We start from the raw sequence: 25,613 nt of genomic DNA on the forward strand, positions 1-25,613 counted from the left end.
ACCAAGGAGAGCCTCTGTCAAACAGACCCTTGATCAAACAGCTTAGAAGTTGTTTTTGTTCAAGCTCCCTTGTGTACAAGTTGTTCTTGTACACGTCCTTAGATTACAGCCAGGTACTAAAAGGGAGGAGAAAAAAATTACTGACCTCCAAACCCTGCTGTTTCATGATGAGCCACACTCCTGGAGCTGATATTTTCTCCAGAAACCTGGCTCTTTTTTGTCTTTTCAGACTCAGGTTGTCTGGAAATTGTCCTGGAAAGCACAGGCAAAACTGTCAGAATGCTTACAACTTCAGGAAATTCATCACGGACTGCCGAAGTCCAACATCTCTACACTACATTTTCAAATATAGTAACATGCACCTAGTTACAAGTATTATATGTGTACTTTCAATTAACAGACACCTAGTTACCGGCTGTCTGAGCCAGTGTTCCAACACAACAGGATAAAAACTGCTCACATCGACTTCAGTGAATGCCCCAAAGCACACTGAATTGTAGCATGCAAAAGGCAGGATTTCTTTCCCATCTGTTCATGTGTTTCAAATATTGCATGAATGTAGATGATGATAATTCATGCCAGTTGGGGGTTATTTGGATGTGGTGTTCTGTTTTCAGCTCATCTTTCATCAGACCATGTTCATCAGTGCTTGGGTCTGTTTCACCCACTGGCTGTTAGGATTTTTCTGAGGCATGGGGGGGTTGCTTTGTTTGGCTTTTTATTAAATTCCTGTTATGGAAGGATGGCGGGTAGGATTTGGGAGGAAGAAAAGCAGTGCTTTTTCACAGAAGTAGGAAAATACAGTTCCAGTGTGAATGAGATCAGTGTCAAAAGGCATCTGCTGCCAAGGAAATACACTGTATTAGAGAAATAAGATCACCATTTTCTCCTACTGCAGCTTCTCTATTTTGATTAATATCTGTGTTACAGTCCAGAGGAAACGGCAACAGGAGGAGAAGCTGCTGTTGCAAAACAATGGGCACACATTTGGTATTAAGAATAATCTTTTTTAAAAAGTGACAGTAGGATGATGCTTGCTGCTCTCATTAGCATTGCAGGACACTCTGGAGCACAAGGATGCCCATGCCCTGAGGCTCATGCCTGAGGCAGTCATCCATCACTTCTCCCGTCACTTTCTCAAGTAGACCTCAAACCTGAGAGACAGAATGTTCTTTGTGTGTGAAACTGTATATTGACTGAGAAGCAAGTAAAAGTGGATGATGATTTAACTGCTTAGAAAAAATCCTTGTCACTTACAAGTTCCTGTGTTATACACTTGTGTTAGTTACCTAATCCACTGTATCGCCCATCAGGAGATTAGGCACAAGCTATCCAGCCTTCGCCACTTGTAAATGGATTTGAACCATATGGCTTGTAGACCCCATAGCAGTCCTAATGTGAGTTTAGTTGCGTCCCACGTGCTGCTTCTAAAAACAAGTATTACTAATGCTTTTACATCAAACTCATAAAACTTGGAACTGGTTTTAGGTCTGGATCTGACCTTTCCCAAAGTCTGGGAATGCTGAGATGATTATTATAAGACCGTGAAGCCAAAGAGTACAGGCAATACTTGGTAAACATCCACAAAGAAAAGCGCTAAGCAGCACAAAACATTTTCATGTCACATAGCTGACATGGCCCAAAACCAAGGGACAGTGACTCCCTGGTGTAATGTCCTTGACTCTTCTTATTTGTTCTGTGAAGTATCTCTCTGTTAAGCAGAAAAGCCACACAGTCATACAGGTTTGCTTGGTTTGTTCCACTCAAGGTTAGGTAGAGTCCCTTCCTGGCTGTGTGCATGTTGGGTGTGGGGAGGAAACAAAAGCAAATGATTCAGCTGTAGCTGGACAGCATTATAAAATTAACATTCAGCCAAATGCAAATTTTCTTCTACAAAAGATCTTATCAGCTTTTGCAAGAGAATAGCTGCCTTTTCTTTGCTTGGTGCCCACTAGAAAGGGTCTGATAAGAATGGACATTGAAAATGAATGGCAGCTCTTTAAACCACCAGTCCATCACAGTAACAGCTGAGGATGGTGCACTCCTGCATATTTGCTAGTGTTTGTTCCAGCCTCAAAACGTGGGTTTTTTGGAAACCTGATCCTTAGGAGCTCCAAATGCCCATGTGGGAGAGGAATTGCCCTTTGTAAAAGGAACAGAGCATTTCTTACTCCCCTTCATTAATATTAACCATTTCCTTTTCAGAACATTGCAGTGATTTAGCTGACTTCTCTGCTTTGCAGATGTGAAAAATAAGGTTAAAATGAAGAGTACAAAACCCAAGAGAGAAATAATTTAAGGACAGAGTTCTGGAAAAAAATGTTGTTGTTTGCCTTTTTAATATTTAACTTCATAAAACCATTGAGGGGTTGGGGCTTTTTTTTTTGTATTATCTTATCCTTGTTAGGCCAGTTTTGTTGATGATCTTGTAGTCATCCTAAAATCCTTGCAAGGGCCCAAGATATAATAAGTAATACTGTAAATAACATGATAGCATCTTATTATCTGAGGCATAAATGGAAAACTATTATGGGTGACAAAATACTTTTTAGGGGGGAAATGAGCTAAGCAAGTACGAAAAGAACCAGGCAGTATGCAGTGCATAACCCATTAGCCTAATTCCTATCTGTAAAAAAAGCAACAATTAACTGAGTAAGTTTGGAGAGAAAGTTTCTTTCCCTTGGAAACTTTCCTTTCTTTTCTTTGTAAGGAAATGATCTTTTTTAATGTGTCATTTATTTCATAGCTGTCTGCAATAGGGTTTTCCCCCTTTCCTTTGAAATCTCTAGATACAGTCATTGTGAGAGGCAGCAAGCTGAAAGAAACCTGCAGCAACTCCCTTGTTAGGTCACCTATTACTCACTCTGGACCTGATCTTTGCCCACTGACTTTGACTGGGGTTATGATGGGTATGTTGCTTGGAAATAAAATTCAATAATACCGACCTTTCAAGCCAAACTTGGGGTATATTTGTATCACTGAATTAATTCCTGCCACCTCTGGACAGTTGTTTGATCTCTTTGTAAATATCTTTTCCTCTCAGATAACAGTCAGCTCATCTTACTGTCTGCAAACCTTCCCCCTTGAAGGGAGTGCTGCAGTTACTAAAAGAAGACAGCCTGAAAAGGAGAACATATACTGTTATAACTTAATTATTGTGCATATGAGAGTAATTAAGGTTGCAGCCTCTCCTCCTCCGACCTAAGCTCCATAGTTCTCTGAGATAAGTATTGGCATACCCATTTTCTAGGTGGGAAATAGAGGAAGAGAGAGGTTGCATTATTTGCCCCATGTAATACAATGAGTTCTTGATAGGGATGAGATTGGAAATCACAGACTCTCATGTTCAGTCTACAGACCTTGCCACTTTCCTGAGCATCCTCTCCTGAAGGATGAGTCCTGTGAATGTGCCCTAGAACTTTGGCTATGAAATGGTTGCAAAATTCACTGAAGCTGGTGAACTGGTATTGTAATCCCTCAGAGAGAGAGCGAAGCTAAGTACTCTTCCATTCAGTGAGAGCTAGAATGGTAGAAGATACTCTCCAAAATTACAGGAGTAATAGGAAAAATAAAGAAGCCCATACATCATGGCTTATGGGGAAAAAAAAAAACCCAAACCAATAAAAAGGGGGCAGAATGTCACTTGAAATTATGCCAGGGAACCAGCATCTTGGTTTTTTTCATTAAGAAATGGTTGCATGAATTCAGGTTTAACAGAGTTTCAAGATAAAAAATGTTTTGCCTGGAGGATACAGCTCATTTTCATATTACAGGGATTTTGAGTAAAATACCTTTGGATAAATAAAGTTCAATTGTATACAGAGCATGGTGAATGGAGTGGTTTGTTTTCAGCTCAGTGTCTGGAGGCTGGGATTGACTGCACAGGAGTGAGAGAAAGAGATTCAGTATATGAAGGTGCAATTCTCTAGGTGCATTTCTTCTACAAGTGTCATGACAACTAAATGGACCTACTAAACAGCGAGCGTTTATTCACTGCTGTTGTCACACCGAATGCTGGCTGGGCAGGGTCTGTATTCTGCAGTACCGCTTACTTTATGATAAACTGATTGTCTTTCCTCATCCTCTGTAACTGCATTTGGGAACAATAAATGAGTATGAATGTGTAACATTACCATAACGTAGAGCTTTTCCATTTCATGCACCACCTTCTCTAAGCCATGGTAAAAATACAGTTTAATATCAACCTTGAACACTACCCTGAAGCATGTTATTGCAAAAGTGTGGTTAATTCAATGTTGGTTGAAACCACAGGGCGGCACAGTGATGCAGTATGCCCAGAAATATCCCCATATATGTCAACAGTAGAATTAGCAACCTGTGCTTGAGCTTTTAAAAATATTGTAGTTATAAAGGTTAGGGGGAACAATTCTGCTTACCTTTTGGGTTTTTTTTTTGTCCTCAAGGCCGGCTTCTGAGGGGCAACTAAGTGTCATTGTGGTGTCTTAGCCAACACTGGTCTCTGCCTGAACTACTCATCTTGCAGAATTAAAATAGTCAAAACTTCAGTGACCTGACCTCAGAATACTTTTGTTCATCTGAAAATGTAACTAGAATATCCAGAATGAAGAAAGAGAATAAACCAAATAAATGACATCATCCTTGCTTTACCTAATATTTCCTGCTTGTGTATAATAATTAACAATTACTAGGGCTCAAAAGAAAGCTGATCTTTTCCTTGGAAAGTAAAGCGCTGTTACGACAAACTTCCCAAGTAACCTCATCTGCCCCAGTGCATTCCAGGCAAGACGAGCTGTTTCGGAGATAGCAAGGGATCGGGTTATACTGGGGCGATGTGCTACAAGATCTACACTTTGACCTGCATCCAGAAGTGAAGAGGTCATCAAGGCAGCTGCCGAAGAGCCAGTGAAAATGTTCCTACTAGTGAAACCAGTCTAGCTGAGGGGTGGCCAGATTCAGCTCCAGTTGTAGTTATCTAAAATACGTAGGGATTTTGGGTACACATTACCCAATTTCTACAATTTTCACCAAATTAAGAGTTGGAAAGTTAGTAAGTTATCTGGTAAACTATTCTGAGGATGAAAAATGCTTCAGGAATGACAGTGAGAATTATATGATTAGTGACTAAATAAAGTGTAAGATTTTGTTTGTGCTCCTGAACCGTGTTTTCAGAGAGCAGAGATAATCTCACTTGTAGTTCTTCCCCAGTGCTTACGGTGTTCCACACATAACTGTGTCTTACAGCTGCACAGAAAATACAGCTCCGCACACCAAAATTTTTACAAGGATGTGGTAAGAAACTTTATTCCAGTTTCTGTCATTGCTAATCCCACTGTAAAACTGCAAACCTGTCTGGAGCTACTTTACAGCTATACCAAAGTGACTGACGGTAGAATTTGGTCTCTATCAGGTAGTCTCTTGGTCGGTGCCTAAGCATTTGTGATGTCTAGTTTGCAATGTTGGGTGAAATCTCTCTCTTCTGTTTCAACATCTTTCTGTTCTGGAACATGACTTGAATATTTTTCCTCATATGTGTGGGAAATGAAATCCAAAGGACAATGTTTCACTCTGGCTTATTCCAAATTTCGTTCCAGTATTGCCCTCTTTATTTTACCCTTGCAATGATTTGGCAAAAAAAGTCTATCATTCTCCACCTCTTGAATTCTATTTGATGCTGGTAGGTCTCTCCATGCATCCTGGGGCAACCTGCAAACTCCAGGTTGTTGTGTCCTCTGCTGTTTCTGTGTTCGTGGTGAGCTGAAATGCACTGTTAGCATCAGGTGAAGTGTTTGTGGCTGGTTAAACAGATATAGGCGAAGAGTATGTTCACTTTGATAACGATCGCTCTTTACTGCGGTGATTGCCACCAATGGCTTGCTTCACAGCAAGCCCATCCTTCACATCCAAACCCTAACGTCGTCGTGCTCAGAGTAGTAGACACCTGCTGTGGCAAAGTGGGCTTAGAGTGCCTTCCCCCAGCTATATAAGAACATGGGGAAGGGAACCATAGGGAAAAAACAAGGAAAAGTTGTTATGGTTCAGAAAGGTCTTGGACTGATTCGTTAAAGGAATCTTCTTAGGTTCAGACCACACGAGCAAACTGAAGCAGGAGAGTACATATGGTTGTTTATCTTTTTTCTAGATCTGGTAACGTATTTTCCTATGTAAAGCAAAGCGGTTCTGTACTGGAAATAATACAAAACTCGTGCACCGTGTGTTCCTGGAAAGATGAGCCTGGGGAAAATGCGTATGGAAGCTGCTTAGGTGTGGAGTGGAGAGAGCCATCACTGGTCTGGTGTCCTCTGGGAGAAAGGATCCAGGAAGATCCAGGTCTTCAGGGGGGTGCTGGCCCAGAGACAGCAAGGACCCTTGGCTACAATCTCTTTAGACTGAGAAAAGCTTGAAGGTCACAGCAGAGCAGCCAAATGAATCATGCAGAGAGAGTGAGCTAACTTTAACAAGGTGATGGAGTAATCTACTATTTGACATAAAATTAATAAGTGAAGAGGAACATTTTTCAGAACAGATAATTGAAATGTTCAGTTATATGTCTTGAAAATGGTTGTCCTATTTTTCTTCTTTAAAATTTTTTACTTGATTTTTAAATTGCACACAGACTTTCAAGGAAATTAACATCTCCAGAAACATGGTCTTCCATGTCATATATTTAGTCATGTCTAATAAATGTTGTTTCAAGTCTGGTGAGTTAATTTAAATGAGGAATCTTATAATTTTCTCCTACCATACCTGAGTTTTCAATCAAGATGAAATTATATTTTTAGCATTTCTCTGTTTATCCGGTACACAGAACACAACCCAATCTAATCTAAAATGATTAATCTAACTCATACCAAAAAATAAGGAAGAGAGACATAGGTAAACATCCTAGAGTGTCTGGGAAAATGCATTTCTGAAGTGAGAGCAATTCTAGTGGAGCCCACATACAGTGATTGTGAACCCTGCTCTTGGAAACCTTTTATTGGTTTCTTTATATGTACACTATAATTTATTTTTTAAAAATGTTTTAAAAGTATGGATTTGTGATTTATTTCAGTCATCCCCTGTGTTTTAAACTTCTGTCTCCATCCTGCAGTTAAAAGCTTACGTTCTAATAACCTAGGAATAAATTTGAAGGTGCTTCAAGGTTTTTAATTTAAGAGGAAATCTGTACTGTAAGATGTGAAGTGTTTTTTAACCTAGTCCTTTGATAGTCTGATGTGCCATAAATCTTATAGCATGTTAGCTATAAATTTAACATGCAGTTTGACAGCTATGTTTGATTTTGGTTCTCTAAACGATTCTGAAGGAATAACAAGAATCCATTTAGACAAGAGCAAGAAACTCCAGCCTTTTATTTACCTCACTTTTGAGAAAGTAAATTGTGTTTGCTAATGAATAACTTCAGCAAAATGAGCAGACTACAGGACCCTTTCAATTTTCTGACAGAATTTTAGACTTCATTAGCAAAACCCTTTCCCACTGTGGTAGTCACAGCTAAAATGCCGGGCTAAAGGACTTGGGATTCTTGTTGTTCCCTGATGGAAAAGGTAGTTCAATTTTGGCTGCTTTTTGTTCTGTTCAGTTTGAGCTGTTCTCAGTAACATTGGCAAGGTCAGCCATGTGCTTTAACTAGGTACAGCTCAGTCACGCAATTGTATGTATATTCCACCAAGACGACTCATGAACTGCAAGCAAAATTTGTTCCCTTAAGACACTTCAGGGGCAGTTAGCCCAGGTGGTGAAACATTCTCTGAAGTCACTTAAAATGCAATGACTCCATTAAATGAAATAAAAAGCGAGCATCAGCAGTCTTGCCATCTGTAAGAATACAGATATCTGACATTCAGAACCACGTTGTGTAACACTCAGCATCAATGTTCAGCCTTCGTCTGGCTCCAGCTGAATTCAAAGCAAGTTGAATGGAAGCAAGATCAGCTAGGGAGTTTATTTTATGTAAAATATAAACATGTTAACAGGAGAAAATACTGTTTTCTTATGTTACAAGCTTAATAACCAACATGAGATTTATCTTACAGTTCTGCAGGTAGTGCAGGGTTTAAATACATGTACATGATTAAAAAGAGCAGATACTCAACTGTACACATACACCATGTATTGTACGCTTTACTAGAAATTCAGTATTTTTATGTGTCCCCAACTGTGTGCCTAATAATTTTACTACCTCTTACTCCATTTAAAAAACTAACACAAAATATTTAATAGTTTTATTATGATTGCATCGTTTTGACAAGGTAGAGAGGGACAATATATATTTACAAACAGATATACATATTCAAAGCCTCCAAAAAAACAACCCTTTCTATATTTCTTCCTCTTCTCTATCTTCTTCCCCCTACCCTACACTCATATTCATACAGCATATGGTGACTTTTCTCCTAAAGAGTCATGGATAAGTTATGGAGCTTGTGTTAGGTCTTCTTTAACAAAAGCCGCTGAAGCTAGAAAATTGTCTCCAGGAAAAGCACTTGAACCTGTAACAGGGCTGCCCTGATGTTGCTCTTGCTGTTAGAGAGTTGAGAGAGGACTAGGAAACCATTTAATATGTGAACACAACCTGTCTTGGGACATTTCCAAATATGAACACCATTGCAAATACAAAGCTGATGTTTAAGCTCAGCCTCTTTAAGGAATGTATACCCATTAATGAGGTTTTGGGGAGCAGGCAGAGAGGGGTTGCAAATATTCGTTAATTATTTACTGTGGCAAGCAAGATGTTCTGGTGAACTGCAAGCTGTCTTCACAACGGGTTTGCTCCTGCCACTTTGGAACCCCTAGGAGAAAGGGTAGGATTACCTAGAGGATGGAGCACCAACTTCAGCTGGGTACAAGCTGGGGGTTAGGAAGCTGCATGCCAGTCCAGCTCCTCCTACAGACCTACCTTGCTATCACAGAAAAGTCACTTTTTAATATTCTTACATATAGTGAAGTTGCCACCTGCAACAGCCTTCATCAGAAGCATTAGGCTGTTAAATTGACCACTGTGAATGGCACAAACAAGTTAATTTATTTTACGTTGTGCAATAGTTCCAGTCTTGATAACCAAATGAAGCAGAATTATTAAAGAATTATAGCAACTCTGAGACCATGAATAAAGGGAGTTATGTGCGGTTTCATATTAAGTCATTCAGGCAAAGCCAGCAAGCAAACCTCCTGGGGGTAAAGAATCATTAGTGTGTAAAAAGGTGTGGGCTTAGCCCAGATGGTCCCATCAGGTGGGCACATACCTCCTGATAGGTGTTATTTGACCTTGTATGCAAAAAGAGCGTGTTAATCTGAATAAGTCTTGTGGACAGGTTCAAGCAATCTCTTTGAAGTAATGCATGTTAACTCAAAGAAATTAAAAGGGTGTCTATTGAGGTTTCCCAAGGGCTATTTAAATATTAAGTGCCATGTTAAATGAAGAAGAAACACCTCAGCAACAGAACTGACGCAACAGGAAAAAGCCCTGGTCTTTTCATTGATCAAAGAGAATATGATGTCTAAAAAACTAAGAATAACCCTTGCATTAACAGCACAGGTCAGTGACTTTCTGATATGGACACCACAGATGCTGGCCTCTCAGAAACATCCAGTGTCTTTGATAGATGGTGTGGTTTTTTTACACCTGCACTTACCCTACTTCATTATCTCTTCCCTTTTTATGAGCCCAGGTGGAGAGAAGGAAGATGCAAAACCATTGCTCTCCTCGCTAGCCCTCACACAAGGGCCAAGAATAAATGCAGCTCTTTTAAGATTATTCACACTTGAGACTGTAGAGAGCACAGATAAAATGGCAGAGAGAGCAATACCTGTATCATCAGCTGATTGACAGCTAACTCTGTGTTTGGTAAAAGAGAATTCTCCTGTGAGAAGTGGAGCTTTTCTAAATTATAGTCATTGATAACTGTGCCACAGACTAAAGTATTACAGTCATTCTCAGAAGGGTTAGCAGGTAGAGCGCAAAAACAGTTGTGAAATGTGCACTGTGAGTGCAACTTGTCAGGTACATACTGCTATGTGTAGCAGACACGTAGTAAATACTGCATCCTTGTTATGTGTGAACAAATATGTATGAACAAATTTAGGCTTCCCAAGTTTACAACCCAACTAGGACTACAAGCCTAAAAATGGAAATTGGGTTGTAACTAGAGACGTTGGATCACAAGCAAACAGCTGCAAAAGCAAACAGACAAAGGCAAAATGTTAAGCTGATTGGAATTTCACGAGATTGACATTGTTGCTTAAAGTGCTTGGCTTGATTACATTTTAAAAAATCAAAGTACATAAAAATTAAAACAGAAAACTAATAATATTAACTACATAAGTTATTATACAAACACAATAACAGACCAACAAAAGAGAAATAAATTAAAACAAACTCTGATAAAAGGTACTAGCAAAGATCAGGTACACAGCCAAAACTTCTCAAAATTTCTAGTACACATTCAGCTGTAAGATACTGCTCACGCTTGTCAGCCAGAAGCAGCAAAAAGGAGACGAAACAAGAAGGGTCTGCTGCGGAGAGGCATCAGATCACTGGCAGCTGCAAGCTGTCGGCTCAGCTCCCAGGTACATGATGCTGTAACAGATGGGTGAATGAAATGTAATGTCTGAAGGTAAAAGGCAGGTTGTGGTAGCACTTCGGGACCCACCATGTAACGGGAATTTCAGTTTCAGCTTAGTTAGGTCTTTAATATCTTTATTAAATCTAATGTGAAGGAAACACCTACTGCTTTATTTTCTTTACTCCAACTGCTAAAGGAACGAGACTTTTAACATGTAATCTGCTGCTCTGAGGTAACTGTAAATTATTCAAATAAAATTGACAGGAGTAATTTTGGGACTTAATTTCAGCAAGGTGTTCTGCTTCACTGGTGTGGTTTCTCCATCACTCCCCTCTTCTGCCTCCCTCTGCTATGTCCCAAAAATAGAAATTACATAAAATCCTGACAGCCTGTTCTGTGAAACATAAAAGTTGAGGTCTGAGCTCATCCTGTAAGATAACTGATTCATCAGCACTGCAGTGCTTCCTTGGGTTCAGTGGAAAAACAACACAGGACAAAAATGTTCTTTTTCTAAGTAAAAACATAGTAACAAGATTTATAAATGGACAACGCATCTCAGCAACAGCGTGTGAAATGAGTAGAAAACTTCACATGTCATTAGGCCTAATATACTCAGAACCCAACACCATAAAAATAGTCGTTTTAGGGACGCACAGAATACTATTAGACATCTGTGCTACAATTTTGTTTTCTAGCTGCTGGCTGAAAAGCTTTTATTGTCCTAGATATGTTTGCCTTCTTTCATAAGGGACTGGAAATCTATACATGAGCATAAGAGAAAAAGGATTATGTTTTATTTAATCAACTAAAATACATCACATCATATGATTGTTCCTGTGACGATCCCAATCCTGCAAAACCCGTGCGAATGCGCTTAATTTGACATAGAAGAGAAGTTCTGCTGCCTAGACTGGCACTATTCATACACCCGTGATGGGCAGCTGTTGCTGGACTGAAGTCAAGACATTCAGCACATGGTAGACTGGATATAATTTATAGAATGGTGACTGCAATTTTTTTTTTTTTTAATCAAAAGAAAATGCTCCTTAGTTTAGCTGGTGTTAGCGTAAAGTGAGTATTCCACAATTTTGCAGAGTTGATGTCAGACCATTGATGTTGGACTGGTGTGATACCAGTGCTGTGATCTCTTCATGGGCTAGCATAAGTTTAAAATGGTTTTTCATACTTTATGAAAAGACTTATTCTAGTAATTTTACTCTCAATAACATACTGCAATTATCCATATGTTTTACAACCTAGAGCTGTCTTGCAGCTGGAGAAAACCAAAGATTATTAACCTGTACTTTACCATTTAAGTATTAATTCATATTATGAACATTAAAAAATCAATTTGCAGATGTCAATTGAAATATGTATGGAAAACATTTCCTAAAATTGAACTGATTAAAAAATTATTTTTATGAAAAATTACTTTTCATATAAACATGAGCCCTAAACATTCAAATGATACCTTAAGAATATCTTTTTGCTGCTTGTTTTAAAATTGAAGAATGCCCTAAGAATGTTCAGCAGTAAACTGTGAAGTACAGACCTTTGGACCAGCACTGGTTAATGCTGATCTAGAAAGTGCCTTCATTCACAATGAGGAAACCTTACCCATTTTAAAAGGCAAGTGATTATTATATTTTTATATGGAAATTCTGAATGTTTATAAATAATTCCATTAAAGAGGGATTTGCAGGTTTAGCTTTTCAGTGGAAAAGCTCCTGGGCCTCAGTGAGAGTTGAAGTCTCCTGTCAGATGTCCGTCTTCTGGGTTAGAGGCAGAACATTTCATTTTAACATCAATAAAAGAACTAGAGCTGCATCCCAATTATGCTTCTCCTGAGCCTGCGCACCAGCCTTCATTCATATAAGCAATCTCTGTAGACCACTACTATTATTCACCTAAGTACTCTAAGGTTACATTCTACGTCTATTTTGTTGTATCAGTATAATAACATGATAAATCACAAATAATGTTAGATGAAAAGTCCACTTCTGTTTCTCATTCAGTGTAAAGTGCTACATTTCCTTAGCTTACAAACGGGCCATTGATAAATCCAACTGAACTTCAATTGATGTTACAGTAGAAGCTAGTACTTCATTTTCACCATTATTTAACAAAAGATATTTCACCTTCCCAGTAGATTACAATGAAAAAAAGTTATTCTCTTTCCTACAGAAGACTAAAAGATGAGATTTAGCTGCACTTCAAAAGCCATTTCTTGAAATGGAGTGTCGGCCATAAAGTGGCAGGCAGGCTTCTTAAAGAAAAGAAGAACCAAAAGCAACATTGTCTAATACTTAACAAGAGTGAAGGAAATATAACAGGTAGAAATAAATTTTGTGAGATGAGACTATTTCCTTGTAAATACTAAAACCAACTGTCAGTCCCCCTGAAGGAAAGAGTGTTTTTGCTGTTGACTTCATTGGAATAGGAATTTGGCTACTGAAGTTCAAGAATGGTATAATGGAGTGAAAGTGTCAAACCAAGCAAGGTAGTTACCCAGTGTTACCACTGCCTCAACCTGCTATCGATCCCTTCTCATACCCTGTTGATACTTTCTTCTACATTCATTCTTTGCCAAATTCCAGTATGTGAGTTCAGCAGTTTTATTAGCCAACGCATGACTAGTGCCAGCCAAATTCACCTAGCAAAATCACAAACTCAGCCTTTTGCACTAAGCCTTTTGATGTTTTTAAAATTAGACACTCCAGAGCCCTATTTATTTCTGTGGTGACCCAAATGCTGTCAAACAGGGCCAAAATGTTAGGGATTATATATACATGACAGTGTGTGTAAACTAATGGTTGTTATGTATTACGTTATTTTGCTAAGAAATGGACTCTGTCTTGAGAAATGAAAATGGGACCTACAGATATTCAGAAAATTGCAAGATCAAGCCGTGTCTTACATGTTGTACGAACAACACTTATTTAAATGGACTGTGTAATTTCAGTCCTGATGGATATGTTATACATGAGCAGTGTTGCAATCTCTGCAAACTCAATTAAGTAAACCACCTATGATATCGTTTTAACAGGAAGATAAGCTCAGTCTCTATAAATGTAATTTATCTCTGTGTCATATGTGTCATCTCGCTCCCTTTATTGCAGTGCTCTGTAAATTCTGAAATCTCACCTCATCTGTACTATCTCATGATAAACAAAGTGACTGGACATACAGAATTACTTAGTTCCACTGTAATTTAATTCTATGTGAATTTTAGGCCTGAGGTTATGCACTGAAAGTTTTTAACAACCCAAAGCTTAAATGATTTTGGAAGAATGTCTTTTTTGAAGCAGAGCGCAACATGTAAAAAAATCCCCTATTCAACCACAATTCCAATCATCATGAAACAGATCTTTTTCCTTACACTTAAAATGGGTAAGTGTATGTCAGGATGTATTTAAAGGAATGCTTTGTAAATCAACACACCCCAAAGCCATTTAGAAAGTTTTAAACAATTTTGCCCTAAATGCAATGAACACTTCCATATAAAATACTACTCTAGCTGGATTGGGTTTAACAGTTGACATCCAAATCTTATTATCTGTAAATGTTAGTCCATATAAATTCCACTAAAATCTGACTGCAATTAACTCTTCAATCAGACTTAAAAACTACAAACAACCACCCCTCCCCAAAACAAAGTTCCACATGTCAAAAATAGACAGTTGTAGTCAATATCACGTAGACCATTTAATAGGAGACAGAGTGTATCGTTGTTCAACCATACAAGATGTGGTCTGTGTAAAAGTCAGTTAAGGGGGGCCATCACCTTCTTTTGTGTGCAGCATCATTGTGCGCAATAGTCACAGTTTGCCAAGTCACTCTCTTGACTGATAGAATAAAATATAGCCAGACTCTGAATTTTTTGATATATCAGAGGTCAGACCATAGAATTCTTCAATAGCTTGAGCATCTATTTTCTGCAAAATAAATAAAATTTCTTAATGTGTTGTTAGGTAAAAGAAATACCAAACATGGACTAAATGACCGTATAAACACAAAAGACAAATTCAGTTATTTGTTTCAGGGTAGCAATTAGCAAATTCTGTTTACAATTTAAGCAGTGAAAGGGTAATGTTCAGGGGCTAAGCCCTACTGGTCTCACTCATGAAAGTCAATAGGAATGTTTTTCTCAGTAAACCTAACCGAATTAGGCTTTTTCCAATAAAAGTGAGACTCCTTGGAATGCAGTAGTGAACAGTTAAAACACATAAATGTGACCATGTGACCCCATCTCTCTGAAATTTCCAGAAACCCTCTTCCAGCCATGCCCCATCCAATGTCCCAACGCTTACTTTCCTCCATTGGATTTAATCCTGGGAAATCAGACTCGACCTCAGTTTTGCCAAGGTGCCACAGTGACATAAAGGGTTTGCTTAGGAATGAATTGCAGAATGCTTAGGCAGAATCTGTAATAGCTGCGGGCCAGATGCTGCTCTAATTTACATTCAGACAAACCCAGATCGACTACAGAATCCAGACTTTCTTGTTAACTTCCCAGTTGTTCAAAAATTAAAATTCTACAGCAATGCTAGCTTTACGCAGTCCAATTTTGCCAAGTGATATTGCCAAGGATTGCAACATAGTTCCTGGATATTTTAGGTTTTAATGAATTAAATTTATTTTATTGGATATAGAAAGCATTCCAAATTAAACCCTTGAAGTCTGATATTAAAAACGTTTGATATAAAAAACATTTGATGTTGCTCTGAAATAAAACAACCCCCTCTAACATTGACAGAGTAAGAACTACTAATTTTTTTGGCAATCTTACTTCCTAACAGTGTCGAGCTAAATGTCACATTACAACCAAACTGTGGCCTTGCAGACTAGTAATCTATACCCAGATCTCCATCAGAATTTTAACCCCAAATAGAGAAGAGAACATAAACACAAAAGTTGTGCTCATGACCTTCAGCATACTGACCTCTACAATGTCATCATCAAACAAGAGCCAAAATCCATGACTTTTCACAATAGTAATATAATGCCCCCGATTCGGTCCACTAGAAAGCAAAACAAAAACACAAACCCCAAAATATTAGAAGATACTATTGAGTCCATTTTGATAAGTCACATTTCTATATGCAAGCAGACTGAATTATAACTAAATGTTATGAAGAACATAGTAAACTCACCCCTGGTGGTACAGTAGACATTTACTCCTTTCACATTTTTACTGACTTGTTGCAAAGACTTCATCAACTGAAAGCTAAATGTGTTGTTTTCATATGTGCCATGACCATTTGCAAATTAACCTATAGAACACTTAACAGTTTGCTCATGACAGGCATCAACTATTGCAAATATTTTAAAAATATTATGAACCAAATTTAAGGGGGAAAATTGTTTGGTATCAACCGTGAATATTTAGTTACACACGGTCTTTGAGAAGAGGGAGAACGAGTTGTATTCCTAGAGCCCCAAGGATTTTTCTGTTTGTTTCATATTTGACAATACCCCATATGTGAGAAGCTTTACTAAAGCTATCATTTTGATCACCCTGAGAGGAGACCAAGGTGATCTGTTGTAGGGTCTACAACGCTAGCAGCGTCTGGCCCTCACAGAGTCCTGGCTCCCAAGCTTTCTAAGTGGGCTGATGAGGAAAGAGACAGCTCCATTAATTTAAGCCAGTCTTACGACTTTTGGAGGCCTGAGGCATTATTTTTTAAACAAGTACAGATTTACTACGAGGGAGGGTGGCTAAGAGGTTCAGGCCAAGACACAGGCAAGTTGGTGCAGCAGCAGGGTTTATGTGCTGCCCGCCACTCTCCCCACACTTTGTCAGGCATGCCTCTGCCCTTGTCAAATGTCTGGCAACAGCTTGAGATATACATGAAAGTATCTTACCTTCCACAGTGAACAACAACAGCTACCAAGTCGTACATCCGATCTAAGTTGACAGCATCGCCAGATGTGTTGAAGAGACGTAACTCCAGAGGAAATACTACACGATAAGACAGCTTAGTATACCTGTGCAATTGCTCCATATACTTGAATCTCTTGAGGTGTAAGGCAAGAATCATTGGCAGTTTTTTTACTCTCATCCTGTGAAACCATTAGAGTGCATATGATAAAGACCTGACCAGTTCAAAGCCATTCTGTCTTTCCTTAATGAGTAAACGTTTGCATTATAAAAGCACTGTGTAAGTAACAGCAGTCAACTAGCAGTAGCTTCTAGACCAAGACACACATAATAGCTTTGAATCTGTCTGGAGGTTCTCTGGCCCACACAAAGAATGCAGCTGGGGTTTAAGACTTCTAGGTATCTAAACACAATAAATATCGAGGAGGTTTGTCAAAGCCCAGGAGGGACATAGTGAAATAGCCTGCTCTTTGCTTACCTTTTCTGTGCCTCTTGTTTACTGCAGCAAGTTTCACAGTAGTATTTCTGTTCACTACATAATGTCTCTGTATTACTGAAGTCTCTGTAAATAAATACAGTTATCAGTTCTTAAGGACCTTAACACTTTTGCCCCACTTGGGCTGATGAACTGGAACCCTAAAAAGACACACAGGGTGAAATCTCTCCATTGAGTCCAGTTTTCTAAAACATCCAAAGCAACTGTACTGGGATTCGCAAAGGGACTTAAGGTATCTGGCTGCTATGACAGCCCTGTATTAGGAGCCGAGGCCCTCTATACAGTACAGGTGGAGGGTCAGGTATCTCAAAATGGGACTTATATCCTGGTCTCTTACATGTCAAAGGGCTGCCTAGACTTGGGTGTAGTCGCTCAATCCATCCAGTCCCTTTTTAAATTATTTGCAGAATGGAACAGCTCCAAGTGCACTTCTGTCATCCTCAAATAGCTCACATTTTCTGGTGTTCTTCTGTAAGATAGGTTTGAATCCTCTTACGCAGAAGAAATAAATCAAACTTAGTTTTCTGCGTCCTCTAACCTCTTGAACTGTAATCCAGAAGTTATCTGATTATACCTTCTTGTTGTCTAAAAAGGAAAGTGTCAGCTAGTATAGAAGATTTCGTAAATCCTGATCAAGCAAATACACTTGGAAATGTTTCTGGATTGAGCTTTTGAAGTGAGAGAGGCAGAGGAAGGCTGGTTTGATAGTGTCTCTCAGTTCACAGAAAAGATTTGTCAGAAGTCACAGTGCTGATATGCTTTGGAGCAGAATTTTAGGTACCTAAAAAAACTTAACTGTAAAAAAAATGACAGTAATTTTTTGTCACCTCCAGTGTTACATTGCAGCTGTGCAGGTGTTTTGAGAACTGTAAATGCAGACATAAGCACCTATCTTCTACTTTAAGCACACATGTTTTCTTGTGACTTTAGGTCTTAAATAGATATATCTGAAGTACAGAACCATCCTGTTGATTGCACCTACATTGTATCTAATAGACTTCTGAACCCCAGACAAATTCATACCCGTTCAGACCCAATAAACTCCATTCTACCATTGCAGTTCACATGCACAGAGGCTGAAGCCACACTGTCTACAAGTTCAGCCTGCTCTCACAGTAGGCAGAACCAGAATCATTTTACAAAGGCAAAGGGAGGATTCTGGATTATTATTTCTTCCTGGCAGCATCACCACAGGGTTAGATGGGAGACCTGAAGACTATATAGATTGCCAGGGCATAGGTATTAGAAGTTATTTACATAACTTCATGAAAGGGGAGGATTTTCCATTTTCAAGTTTTAAGTTCTTTAAGGTTAACAGAGTATGACAGAGAGGCACTTCATATGACTGAATAATATTTATATTAACTGAGAATGCTTTTACTAGGTTTTTTTCTTTATATGGTCTTAAACAATTTGATCAGAAAGTGCTGAAATTCAGGACAAAATAAATCTCTTGAAAGTTAAGTTGCAATAAAACTTTGATAATAAGTATAATTTTCTATCTAAAAGAAAAATAAAGCATGATCACTGGAAAGGATTTGCTTCAGTGGTAAACATTGATCTCGAATATCTGATTTCACATTTGAACTTAAAGACAAAATTAACTGAATTCAGCCAATTCCTCTGAAAAACATGGTAACCTTTCAGGGAATCATAAGGGAAGAGATGAAACTTTAGAAATTATTAGAGGTGGTTTATATGTATGGGGAATATAATTCTGCAACATTCAGTTGAATGTGCTTGTGTAAGTTCTGGGTCTTCTGTTAAGGAAAGAGTCTGATGTTTATTTTCAAAGCCTAAAGTCTCAATTTAAAAAAACCCGAAAAACAAAAAACAAACTTGTGGAATTTATTTGTTTCCTTCCCACCTCAAAGTGAAGCAATGGAAATAATATTTTTCTAACATAAAGGAATATGTACAGATGGTATAAATTCAATAGATATTGGTTTGTTCTATGCCAACCCTCCCATGAAAATTAGTTAAACTCAAAGAGTTTCTGAATTCCTTTTAAAATGTATTAAATATTCTGAAAACAATAATATCTAACATTTTAAATGATAAGTTGACTGCTATAGGAGTTACATCTGTGAAAGCCAGAGAAATATGCAAATACTTGATAAGCTGAGGGACATTCCCTCACATGTCCCTTGGCATTTGTTCTTTTGTTCTTTTGTCTTCTACTTCCACCTGACAGGCTGTTACCCTATTCTAGCAAAGCAGGTGAGCCACAGTCATGGAATTTAAAGGCACTACTAATTCACTTATTTAGCACATATGAATTCTTTTTCTGTACCAGGAACAAAACCGGTGGCATATTTGTAAGCAATAACTCTTTCCTTGGCAGAAGGGAGGTATGCAGGTGAGAATTAGATGCTTTTGCTGCCCTTTACAACTGCAACTTCAGTAGCTTCATCAATTGAGAATTTTCAGTGTGGCACTTCTAATAGATGTTGAACAGTTAAAAACAACAGATCATTGACCGGAGTTCATGCAAAGTCTGCATGTGCAAGAAGTATAGGCTTGCCGAACTTTTCTCTATACTTGCAGAGCTAGTTTCAGGACATTTCTAACTCTTTCCTATTCCATTAACAGGCTAATCTGCATTCCGTTTATATGGTATTTTAACATGAGGAAGGAATTTTCAAATACACCAGCTCAAGATATATTAATTTATCATTGACCTCATATGCTTCAACAGTCTGTCTCTCTACACCCTCTACGCTACAGTGTGAAAGATGCTTTCTATTGTTTATATGCATAAATAATACAAATTTTCTGTTCTAAGAGATGAGAGGAATAAAAATCACAGGTGGACTAGTTAAAAGTCAGGATCAAATAGACTGGTAAACTTTGCAAATCCTAGTGGAAATAAAAATAATGGATACATACTATATTTGTTATTAGACTTCTATTGCTTCAGGCCCGATTGTCTACCCTGTAGAGTTAGACTATGCCAGAGGCTTGTATTCTTTGGATCTCTTATGTACACACGGACCTTTTCAATCTGAAAAGCTACAGAAATAACTAAAAAGAACATTTATCTGTAGTGGCAAATAAATGCATTTTACTTAAATGTTATCTTGCACAGTTTTTCTTTAATTTACCTTTTCAATGCAGTAGCACTTAAAGCTGTAAAGACACAGCAAAGCAGTTGCTAAAAAAAATGAAATAGCAATGTTTCCAGAAAGAGTAATAACTTGGCCGTTCCTATTAACAGAAACCACAAAAGCACTTACACTTTGTTTAATAATGCATAACACCATAGAGCAATGAGAGGAAATCCATATTCTAACTGAATAGATGTTTTCTAAACAGAGGTAGACATGCTGCTAGTGTAAAAGACAATCAGAATAGATGAGAGGGGATGACTTTCTTCCTGTTCAATCTGTAAATAGCAACCTGCACCTCCCACCCTAAGAAAAGAAAAACTGGGATTTTGCTTCCCTTTATTTCCAAAAGGAACACTGGGTGGACTTCAAAATGCATGTCATGCTGTTGGACTAAAGGCAAATACTATACCAGGATGTATAAACACACTTTTAGGGCATCCATTCTTCTCAGAATTGTGTAGATCTCTGCTGGAATATTGTGCCTAATTTTAGGCAACTACCCTTCAAGAAAGATAGAGTTCAAGAGAGAGGTTCAGTTGGAGAGAAGGCTGAAGAGTAATGAACATGAGCAGAGATCTAGAGAAGATAGCCTGTGAAGGAAAGGTTGAATGACCTTAGGTTGTTCAACTTAAAAAGAAAGTGATGACATTCTTCCTGTATGTAAAAGGCTGCTGCTAAGAGGAAGGGGAGCAACTCCTGGTTTATGTCCAGAGTACACAGGGCAAGTAGAAATGGGCTTGAACTGAAACAAGGAAGAATCATGTTACACAGTGGGAAAGCTTTTTAGTAGTAAGAACAGGAAGGACTGGGATACGCAATTGAGCTACTACTGCTAACAGATCTTTTGGAACAGGTTGGACAAGCATCCTGTCTGAGGTGGAGACAGGGGATAACCTCTTGGGGTCCCTTTCAACTCCACCATTCACCTGTTGGTTGCAGTAGTACAGATGTAGTTCTTCCACATCGTAAGCTACAGCCACTCCTGTTCAGTAGTAGAAATGTTGTTGGTACTTTTACTGAAGTACTCTGTGCCTTTGCATAAAATGGCCTTTCCAAACAAAACATTCCCAGGAACCTTAACAACTAACAAATTAAATAAAAAATTGGAGAAAGCTGAAGGACAGATGGTAACTTATGTACAGCAGCGGTTTCTAGCAAGTTCACCAGACTAAGCTGTAAGAAAAAGTCAGTGCTCAGTCTCCGGTAACTGTATATCATAGAATCTAACAACTCAGGTTAGAAAGGACCTCAGAAGATGCACACTTCAGCCTCCTTGCATGTCAGTGTGATTTCAAATTGACTTTGAACACCATAGGGAAAGGTAAGTAATGCTGACAAAAACAAGTTCAAAGTAGTGGCTACAGTGAGGAACTTAAAAGTGTGCAAACAAAAGCCTGTAGTACCAATACTGATTCAATTATCGGTAACCATGAACAGACAAAGAGACAGCGGGGAAAAAAAAGAAAATAATGCACTCCTTTCCAAAGCCACTCTTCAGTTTGCTCACCTTTAAAATGAGGCTAGTTACTGCAGTGTGGACTACTGGAGGGCTAAGGACTGCTACAGTGCCCTACAGGAGACTGAACAGAAGTTGAGAAGGAAAAAACTTCCTGGATCTCACACTTTAAAATGTAACAGAAGTTACTTAGTACAGTTGTGGTGTCTACAGAGAAATCACTGCTTTCTGACTCAGGAAATGGTTAGTACCTCATATGCTTCCACTTTCTGTCACTCTCAGCTTGGGGTGAGATGCCAGCCAGCCCTTCCTAGGCATTCCAGAATAACTGTTAAATGCAATTTCAAACTTGGTAGCAATTTTGGAGCTTGAAAGAGTAATTTGACTAACTGATAATCATTACCTTAGAGCAGCAACATACTGTCTTAAATCTAGGTATCGGTTTATTGTATCAATGCCAATCTGGATATTTTAAATGTCTCAGAATAATCATCCATGCAAGTCTGAAAGTTATTTTGATCTTTGAAGTATTTGTTTAATAGTTAAGAGTGTACTAGGAGCAGAACTGGAACTTAGAATGAAAGACTTCTCCCCTTAATTTTAGGATGAGACACAGAATAAGAAACTTATATGGCAGAAAAGCAGACTTTTGAAATCTTTTGCCCTCTAGGGACTCTAGCACTCATTCTGCAAAGCACACACTTAACTTCTAACATGCACATAAGTCCTAATCAACAAAGCACTTGAGTAGAAGCTTAAAGATAAGCATACTTAAATCCCTTTGAAGCCAATTATTATTCTACAGCAATTCTTCCAGATGACAAGACAATCAATTATTTTCCCCAAGAGATTATTTTTTTTCTCTTTCAAACACATAGATTTAAAGAGAAAGTGAGTAAAACAAAATACATTAATGTATATTTTGCCACTAGAAGAAACATCCAGTTTACAGTCGTCTTCTGCTTAGGAAAAGCTCAAAACCCAATGTTATTCTACTTCTCTTTTCTGTACCTACTAGACTTGGAAGGTTTAGCAAAATCAGACAGAACTATCTGCCAAAGAGATGCATTCATTTACCTTAGACAGTGTGTAATTGATGTGTTCTGCTCCACATCAACAGAAAGGTCAAGAAAATCTTCATCTTTGCTACTAACCTGTTGCAAAAAATATACATGTAAAACAGAGACTTAGTAAAATGCCATACATCTAAATGCTGTTTATATCTATGTGCAAATGCTAAAGATAGAGCAATTTCTGCAGAAATAAATTACACAAGAATAATTCATTTCAATGCTTTTAAATTTTTTTCTAGTTCAGCATGACTATATTCGTTAGTAACTCTACCAATCCAGCTTTCATATAATTTAACTTCTGTCTGTTCCACTTATCCAAGCCCACCAACCATGGGCCAGTGATCGCAGTCTACTGCTCATTAAAGGGGGACCATCATCCCCTATATTAGCTGTGGCTGGTGCATTACATATGTTCCCTTGTTATGCAACACAGCCTAGTTTCTTGTTTTACTGGAATTTTATTTACCCTTTGTATAATATATTACACTATATAATCACGGTTTATGCCCTACATAATTATTTCCACTATTAAGGATGCAATAAAGATATTTTCCAAATAAGCATCTGTCAAGAAATGTCGTATTTAACTGTGTTATGTTTTCTCTCCAGTGAGCATTCAAAAGGCTGGCTTTATATTTCTGGTTGACACAGCTGCGTTTCCCCATTGAATATTATTCCTGGTCAATAATTTTTATTTAAAAAATTAAAAGATTAAAGGTAAAAATGGCAAAGTTATAATATTTTGCGAAATCATTTTGATTTTGCCAATGTTTTTTCAGACAGAACAAGAGGAGAAAAATTCTACTAAAGAGTTTTTATTTTAAAAAAGTAACCGCAAATATTTTCAGAGTGACAGACCTTGATTTTTGCGTTGAAATTGATTTTTCACTTAGAGTGTTTAATCTTGAAGATGATGTAAAAAAAATCATCCAAACAGATAATTGTTGTTATACTTCAACTGAGACAAAAAGACTGCAGAATTACTTACTGCACATTAATTTATTCATATTCAACAACCAATTCTGTTTATAAAATGTTGCATGAACACTCTGTATTTTGCCTCCTATGGCTGCATTTCCTTAGAATAACTAAATCAGATGATAGGACAGTGAAGTTCAAATCAAGAACTTCAGTGAGGGGTTGAACCCATTGTTCTGACGCAAGTCCCTCGTGCTCAGATCTCTGCAATTCTATGGATGTGAAAGTTATGTGCTACTTTCAGCTCATCTTTGCATTATGTCAGGGATCCTATAAACATGGTGAATGCATCCCATATCAGTCCTGAATCCAGAGGAACACCTTTAGCAGGATGAATTTTGGTATTATCAAAGATGTACAGAGGTGTAACGCGCACCCAATTAAAATGAACAGCAGTTCTTCAACCCCAAATCCTCCCTGAGACATGATTCGACCCACAGGGGACAGGAAACCACAAAACTGGCAGCAGTCAACTGCAGTATAAACATACAACTAGAAGTCGAAAGATAGAGCAACAAAGCTTCAGAGAACATTGTGTCTCTACGGCTGGAACTAGAGTTCTGTCAGACACAGTGCATATCAAGAAAGAGGTTAAATACTTGGAAAAGTCTTTGGCAAGTATAGTGTTTCATCCGAATGCCACAAAGAAGCTAGGAATTTTGTTATTGATTTCAGCACATCAAATATTTACTGAAAGGGGAAGATGAGCTAGTTGGAGCTAGAATAATACAGACCAAAACTAAAGGTAGCTGGAAAGACAGATTCAAACTGCACTCTTTGTAAGTGAGAATAAGAACTGCTGGTATCTGAATGATTCTTCATGCAGTACATATGGATACTTTAGCAAAGGAACATCTTTTAATCCATTTTACTATCTCCCAAAGATTTCAAGGTACAATAATACAAGAAAAACAAACTGGAAAAGTATCCTGAGTAGTATGCAGTAATTCTGCATTTGCAGGAAGCTACAGGCAAGCCTTGCTACAGCAGCAATACCTAGCGCTATTTTTTCCATAAAGTTCGTTCACTTTGAATTACAAATAGGGTATTGTGCAGTTTTGCTGTTACCCAAGGACACATCCTGACTTCGGTACAGTTTGTCTGAGTAAACAATGGATATTAATTTAGAATTAGGCCACAACCATTTAAAGAAGCTTGTCAGTTAAAAAAATAATTCTACCCTTTCACTTATCTTAGCTTGCTATTATTACTTGGGTTTTTATAATTGAAATAGATTAAAGAATTAATTTCTGATCTCATCTCTCATGTTTTCACTTATACAAGCTTGTTCCAAGCTTGGTCCAACCTCTTTTTTCATGTTGACTATCATTGTATCTCTTTTTCCCCCCTCTCTGACCCAAATCCCTGGAGAAGTCATATCTTCTTGGAGTATAGAGCTATTCTTTGTGATTAGAAATATCAGAATATGTTCTTTTACACATCTGGTAGGACCTGGGTAGGGTTTATCTCACCTAACTTCAGCTGTCTAAAGTTAGATATTTAATCTCAGCTTGCTGTCTGAAGATACCCTCTCTGGGCACCTTCTACCATCTTAACGCACATAATCTAAAGTTGCATTTTCTTAGAGGCCTTGGTAACAGTACTAGTCTGAGTTAAAACCACATTATTCTTAGGCCAGATCAGTTTGCTGAACCAGTTCACAGCATTGCTGCACCAATTGCAACAGCTCAGTAATGTCATGGAGCCAGGACAAGCTGTATGGAGCAGAATACCTGATACTGCTAAAAACCTTCTGTTTCATGAAACAGCCTAGAGACAGATGGAGACACCTTCCTGCAGGAGCTCCTTTGCAATCTCCATCATCTACAGAAGGAGCTGAGAAAACTAGTTCATCCTTGACACCTACCTTTTACAAAGCAAAGGGTAGGTGAGGTTAATTCCAACCTTTTTGGAAAGTCAGTGTCACTGTTCTCCCCAAAGCAGATTTTTTTTCCTGCCTGTGTTACTCTTTCACATAGCAACCTCACAGAGAGAAATGTTTTTTTTAATTATTTCTTTTCTCTTTAAGTAGGAGCAAGTGATTGAAAACCACAGAAATCGATAGGAGACTTGCA

The 25,613-nt window shown here is 38.1% G+C and overlaps 1 protein-coding gene across 3 annotated transcripts in view; it reads right to left on the reverse strand.

Annotated features, from left to right (window-relative positions):
• Positions 1-7,864: 7,864 nt before the first annotated feature.
• The window catches only part of USP46 (ubiquitin specific peptidase 46), a 34,901-nt gene continuing 17,152 nt past the window's right edge, over positions 7,865-25,613 (reverse strand). For 2 of the 3 annotated variants that reach the window (XM_075500061.1, XM_075500060.1), the window contains 5 exons: positions 22,565-22,641; positions 16,904-16,987; positions 16,410-16,607; positions 15,487-15,565; positions 7,865-14,479 (listed from right to left, as the gene is read on the reverse strand). In XM_075500061.1, the coding sequence (XP_075356176.1) occupies positions 14,378-14,479; positions 15,487-15,565; positions 16,410-16,607; positions 16,904-16,987; positions 22,565-22,641 (540 nt within the window). In that variant the 3' untranslated portion in view covers positions 7,865-14,377. The remainder of the gene's footprint in view (positions 14,480-15,486; positions 15,566-16,409; positions 16,608-16,903; positions 16,988-22,564; positions 22,642-25,613) is intronic. The other variant, XM_075500062.1, reaches the window with a different exon arrangement.

Source organism: Mycteria americana, chromosome 4 (assembly GCF_035582795.1).
Source record: "Mycteria americana isolate JAX WOST 10 ecotype Jacksonville Zoo and Gardens chromosome 4, USCA_MyAme_1.0, whole genome shotgun sequence".
Classification (NCBI taxonomy): domain Eukaryota; kingdom Metazoa; phylum Chordata; class Aves; order Ciconiiformes; family Ciconiidae; genus Mycteria; species Mycteria americana.